At 33.5% G+C, this 6945-nt stretch overlaps 1 protein-coding gene across 1 annotated transcript in view; it reads right to left on the bottom strand.

Annotated features, from left to right (window-relative positions):
* Positions 1–6945, bottom strand: part of LOC119645086 (E3 ubiquitin-protein ligase HUWE1) — a 25172-nt gene that overhangs the window by 11693 nt on the left and 6534 nt on the right. Inside the window, exons 8-12 of the mRNA XM_038044981.1 lie at positions 5560–6837; positions 3613–4367; positions 2588–3532; positions 1258–1585; positions 69–641 (exon numbers count right to left, since the gene is read on the bottom strand). Of these exons, the coding sequence (XP_037900909.1) occupies positions 69–641; positions 1258–1585; positions 2588–3532; positions 3613–4367; positions 5560–6837 (3879 nt within the window). The remainder of the gene's footprint in view (positions 1–68; positions 642–1257; positions 1586–2587; positions 3533–3612; positions 4368–5559; positions 6838–6945) is intronic.

Here is a 6945-nt window from a genome sequence, read left to right as displayed (position 1 = left end):
TGTGTGTGTGTGTGTGTGTGTGTGTGTGTGTGTGTGTGTGTGTGTGTTTCGTGAAAAAACATAATTACCATCTTGATTGAATGTCTCGATTTGACCTTCTTCGGTTGCATTACTGAATGTTGGCATTTGGGTGCAATACTGTTGATCCAAAAATACCAATCGTCGTGTGCCTTCTCTTCGATATGAAGAACTTTCGACTACTGGCAACGCATTAACATTAATGTCACCAGTTTGACGATAATTTAGATGCTCATCGGTTTCGACAAATGATAAATAAGGACTGATGCCACATGTAATTGTGTTTGAATTTTCTGAATTGTTCGTAGAACTTAGGAAGGAATGTTCTGATGAATTTCGCTCGGATGTCATAAAACCTGTGGTAGACGAAATTTGCTGACCCACAATAGGCCCAACAGCAGAACGTGTCATAAAATTTGTCGTCGTATTATTATCCATTGCACTATCCTGGGATATTATGTTTGCCGTTCCTCCAATATCGGAGGCATCGTCTTCAGCATCAATATCGGGATCGTTTGATGCCGTCTCAGAAGATTCGGGTACATACACATTATCAAATACCTCAATATACTGGCGTGTATTGCCATTGTTCTCATTCCGTTCTTCGGTACATTCTTCAGGCTCTATAATTTCAAATACAGGATAGATATATATATATATATATATATGTCTGTGCTTTAATTGTTTTTTTAATGAATAAATAATAAAACTACATTTTTGAAGAAGTTGAAGAATATGACGTGATGTGTGTTTTACTTAAATGTTCGATTAAAAATATTCGAAAATGACAGGCGAAATATATATTAAGATGAACGATTTTTGATAACTTGACATGATAACATTTCCCAATACAAAAACAATAACTAAGGATAAATGTGATTTATTTGTCTCTTCCTTTTTTTCATTTTAATATTCTTCACCTTTGACGCTATGATTGATTTTCTGAATCGATTTAAGCCTATCTGCCTACCTGTCTTCCCATATATTTTTGAATTCAGTTAAAAGTCATAATAATAAGAAAGAAAAATAGCCATATTAAGGGTAAGAACCATTTTTTTTTTAAACTTCCTCTTTATAAACGGTTTTACAAAAAAAAAAAAAAAAAAAAAAAAAAATTTCTGATTTTTAGTATTTTATGATTAAAATCTATGAAGAATAAATAAGAGTTTTTTTTTTTTTAAGAAGAAGAAGATTTGCATCACCTTGAATCACGTCTTAAATGTATACTAATTATCTTACCATCGTTATCATCTTCATCAATGATATCCTCATTTTCGGTTGAAACGTTCGAATCCGAATCAGTTTCGCTGGTACTAGCCTCGCCCAATATTGACGTTTGATTATCAATTATGGCTGGAGTATTCTCGGACGATGTAGAAGCGCCATCGCTACTGCAACCAGTTCCACTAATATGGGCGTCATCGTTATCATCATTATCCAAATGTTCATGATCGCTTTGACTTAACGTTGCCATATTCTCCGAGATAGTCGATACAGAAACGTTCTCTTCAATAGCTCTTAAATTTTCATTTTGTAACAAATTATTCCAAAGTCTATCAAAGTCCAGCTGAAAGAAAAGTGTTGCAAATTTTAAATATTATTTTCTCTTTATATACATTAGGAAAATTGAACCTTATTGAAAACTAATATCTATCAACTATGCATAGTATAATAGCTAGTTAGAAAATAGTTAGTTAGAATTCATTTTCAATAGGAATTTGAATCTGTAAAGAAAAAAAAAATCTGAAAAGATTACGAATGACATATAACGAAAAAGTTTTTCATATACTCAGTCAAAAATATATGTTTTAGAACTCTTGACCAATGTAAAATCGAAAATCCATTTAAAGCTATCGGTTTATCTGCCCAATGGGATTAGTGTAGCAAACTAAATGCTCACGAGAACGTAAGTGATTTGTGCACAAAAAATCCTCAAAATTCAAAAAAAAAAAGTGTAATTTTGAACAAAGTTTCGAAGCAAATTCTATTGATTCAATTCAAGCGTGACAAGCTTAAGACATGAACGTCTTGTTATGTAATCCTCCCTTACGAGAGTAGGGAAAGAATCGAAAGTTAGCTTGGTAGAGTCTATAAATAAACAATACTCACTGGACTCATTTGTAGAAGAATTTTTGAAAAATTAAATATTATCCTTTAAAAAATAACGAGTTGAAGGAGCAGAAATTTATCGAAAAAATTGCACTTTTTTGAAAAACCTAAACTAATTTGAAATTATATTCTATATTGCTCGAAACATGATAAGAAATAGTAGTTGAAAGCACTACTAAGATGATCTGAGATTTTTTTTTTTTTTTTCAATCTTCATTTCCGCGTAAATAATTTTTCCGTCTTTACAATCGGTCATCATTTCTTTTAAACTATGGCATGTTGTTTAACGCTTCTCTATTCGTATATAATTATTATTTGTTATTATTATTATTATTATTATTAAACATCACAGATTTTGAGGAGAGAAGGCTTGATATGTTCAATTTTCAATGATTTCAAGCTTGAAAATTTACATACATATAATATTTGATGATTATAATGAATTTAATATATTACTTACTTCTTGATCATTATTAAATGACATAAGTGTATTGGTCTCTTCGGTATCGTTATCCGTATTGGAACCAACTACAGCCTGAGAATCTGCGGAATTTGAAAATGTATCGTCATTATTGAAGATAAAATCGAAAGCTTGTCTTCGCTCCGAAAACACATTTCGTATGATAGTTCTTAACGTTTCATCCTCCTCGGTTGAATTATACCAATTGGAACGGGTCGTTCGTGGGAAAAGCCTACGATCTAAAACTGAATTTGTTGGAATGATACGCACATTTTGTGATGATAATGTAATGGGTGACACAGCAATACGTAACAATATGTCCATTGGTCGCAGTATACTTTGTACAGTTGATATTGTCTTTTGATTTGATAAATCGGTATATTGTGCTATTTTTATTAAGCTCGTCATAACACCTTTTCTTATTAACGTCTCGAACATATAGTTCTTATACGATAATACAGGGCTATCAATCATGACGGGTAATAGTCCAACAAGCACTTGTATACGAGTATGTTTCTCTGGGGAATCAGTCAAGATGAGGGCGCGTTTAATGGCGCTTTGGACTTCATCAACGACTTTCGTTTGTACGCCAATTTGTGTATAACAATCGGCTAAGGACGATATCAAGACTCGTGTCATGACGCTGACTTCGGAAATTTGTTGAGGACGCACTATTGGTAGGAAATTGTCCAAAACAAATGAAAGAAATGATTGCTCATGTTTAATGAGTGCGCTATCTTTTGGATAATATATATGGGAGGCAATTAAACGCGGTACTAATGTCTGATACGATCGAACGCTATCGACAAGAATTTTTAATAATGTTGATCTTGATATAACTGGTTTATGATGAACACGACCGCTGCAAGGTATATGCCAGCTGCAACAACATTGTTCGAATTTATCTTGTGTTCTGTTAGCAGCATCCTCTTTTCGTGGACTCTCCTAATTAATTATATTATTATTAATAATTAAAATTTTGTGATGATTGCAATACCACTGTTACTCAATTCATTATTACTTACATTTCGAGAAGCAGCTTCCAATTTTACATCTTCGGCATTATTTTGAGCTGGCACACCTCCGTAATGGATACATGGTTGGATAACTGCTTTTAAAAGTTCCTTTACAACTTTCACCGAACTTTGAACCGTTAGATTATCCTCAGAATGCGTTTCTTTACTTTCCATTTTTTTAGTTTTAGCGGCCTTTATAAGAAATTTCGAATGATCGAGAGAAAATTTCAAATTCGATGAACAATCCCATTGCAATATTTGTTTGGCTGTGCTAAGGAAAAGTGTAGGATTACGTGATACGGCCGATGACATTTGCGTAAGTGCAAAAAGTACATCCCGATGTGATGCCGGAATCTGTTGTGAAGTCTTCAATGTAAGTACTTGTTCGAATGTCTCTTGTAGGACCTTTGGTGCTTCGAGAAGATGACGAATTATTATAATTGCGTAAGTTGGAAACGCCATTATGCCACACGATTGTCGCATTTTTAATAGCAATTTCAAACCGCCATTTTTAAAGAAAATTTCAGCGTTCCTGTAATTCTTTGTTAGGCGCGAGCAAAGCTTCAATATAGCGAGCTGTGTATCAAATTGCAAGAAAAATCCATGTTGTAATAAACGAATTAAACATATAATAAAGCTGTTGTTATCAAGTTTCGATAAGCCGACAGATTCCTCATTTAGGACAATGCTTAAATATTTCTTTCGTATCGGAACGGCACCTTTTCCACTGTAGAATCCTTTCTTCTTAATATTGTTTTCCTTTTCTGCATAAGAATACAAAAAAACATTTATGTCACATATTTGCAAAAATATTAATATTCGTATAAAGCATTTTAAATAATAATTAATCAAATCCTATAGTAAAACTTTTGACGGGCGACAAGACAAACAAACGCTACAAAAAATTGATCGAAAACATAATTATTTTTTGGTATGCCACACACTTATTGGTGTGCGTTAAATGCCGTAGAGAAAAAATTAATATAATCTTTGATGATGAATATAATAAGTATACTGGCCTGATTTCCATTACCAATGAATAATATTGGAAAGAGAAGCTGAACTTAAAACAACAATATTGAGAATATTGTAATTCGATATGACCGAATCTTTCAAAAAAAAAAAAAAAATTTTTATACTCAACTTAATACAGAAGAATGTTTACCACCTTTACTACGCAGTTGTACAGACAGATAGATGGGCATGCTTAGGTGCATGCTTGCAATTTTGAAACTGGCCAAGAATTTATACAATCTATGGCGTTTACGAATCCCATTCTTGCGCTTTATAAAGGTATTGAAAAATTAAATTTTAATACCCTATCATATCGGATAGGGGAGTGGTCAAATTTTTCCCATTTTTATGTACAGGCAGAATATGCGTTCAAATTTTTGCAAATTTCTCTGCCTCAGTTTATGAGTAACGAAAAAAAAAAAAAAAACAAATTTTTATTCTTTTTGAAAAACAGAGATCTTCTCGGTCCACATGGTACTTCGATCGATTTGATCCATGTTCAATATCAACCTGCGTGCAAAAACTTCTAATGATTCTGCCAAAAAAAAAAAAAAGTGTATTTTGATTGTATAAACCACAACTGCGGCCCGTCGTAACGAATGGCGGCATGGGTTGCAGCTGCAACAAGACAAGAAAATCGTTCCGTAGGCAAAAATACTAACCGGCCGATTTAATATAAATAAAATGCAGACGAAAAAAATGCAAGAAGAAAAATGAAAAGATGAAGAACACAAAACCGCGGAAGAATGCCAACTATATAGAAATCACATGTTCCCATAACCAAGAAAATCAACAAAACTATTGCAATTTGAAGATCTTTTCGTTTTCTCAGAAGCCATCAGACCCAATACACGCTACAAAGTCGATCTATGAATTAAAAATTAGCGATGACGGATACTAGTAGACGAACAGTAGAGTTAAAAAATTTCAGAGAGAATTTACCTTCGTAATAGGCTTCATCCAAAACTGTTACTGATTGTCGTTTTTCTTCTTGTTTTTTCACACTTAGCAGACTTGAATCGTTGGTGTTAAAAATCGATTTTAAAAACAAGTTTTCATGACTGTGTTCAATGGTTCCATCCGGTTTTGATGAAACCGTATATGTTCGTATACAGTCAAGCGCCAAGTTGGTCTTGTCATTTCTCATTGTGGCAAGTAAATCCGTTAATTTTAGTGAGGGTAATACGGGTCTATGGCTTCCTGATGGTTCGCTTACATGCGTCATGCAATTAAAATTCATTGTATATCGTTGACGTCCTATGTTAATATTTACAGAACGTTCTCCGCTATTGAAAGCTTTTTGAATTATTGCATTATTCGCTTCCGAGTAAGTGTTCCATTTGCCATTCGATATATCATACCATTTCCAGACGTCGTTAGTTATGGATTCAACATTCGCCTTACGCTGCAATATAAGACTAGCACTGTCTACGGAATCTATAAATTCTATTATGTTATGCAACCATAGAGGTATTTTCTTTTTAGCCCCTAATTGCGATTGATTCGTTAGCATGATTTCAGTTTGAATGAGAAGCGAAACTAAAGCACTTAAACAATTTTTTTCCAGCAAATGTTTGCAAAACTCTTTTCTAAATTCAATATACGTTTCTTCAAGCAAAAGCGTGAATACTTTCAATCTTGTTTGTAATTTTGTGGCCGTCGAGCCAACGATGCAATCATCTTTAAGTTCACACGAATTTTTTGAATCGTTTATAGTTTGCGTTACATTGCCACACCAATATTGCAGATCGCAGACTAGCTTATCAATGAAAACTTTCTTTTCGTGTTGGCTCCTTCGACGATATAGGACGGATATTAATTCAGAACCCACGTTAATGATGTCAGGAATTATATATTTCTCCATTATTTGAAAGATTTTTTCGATAATTTCATCACAAAATTTGTTGAATATATCATCGGGAATTAAAAAAATTTCAGTTGTTTGAGGACAAGTTTTAACGGTCGGCAATTTAGTTTCCAATTGCGCGGTCGGCGACGGAAGTTCAGATTCACCATCAATTTTATTCGATTTTGAAGAACTGCTCGAAAAAGAGGTTTCGCCTCCGCACACGTTATCTAATATTTCAGAATTTTCGCTACGATTCAAAAGATAATCCATGGCTTGTTCTAACGACGAAGTGCTTCGAAGTGCTTCCAATACTTGATATCTCTCAAAACCCATATCAATCAGTATTCTTAAATTGCCTCTAAATATGCCACCTAAGATTGACCAAGAAGAAGAAGAAGAAGAAGAAGAAAAAATAAACAAAATTAAAAAAAACACCTACACACACACACACACACACACACACACACACACACACACAC

Source organism: Glossina fuscipes, unplaced genomic scaffold (genome assembly GCF_014805625.2).
Source record: "Glossina fuscipes isolate IAEA_lab_2018 unplaced genomic scaffold, Yale_Gfus_2 0, whole genome shotgun sequence".
In the NCBI taxonomy this organism is placed as follows: domain Eukaryota; kingdom Metazoa; phylum Arthropoda; class Insecta; order Diptera; family Glossinidae; genus Glossina; species Glossina fuscipes.
This window is presented reverse-complemented; position numbering and strand designations above follow the sequence as displayed.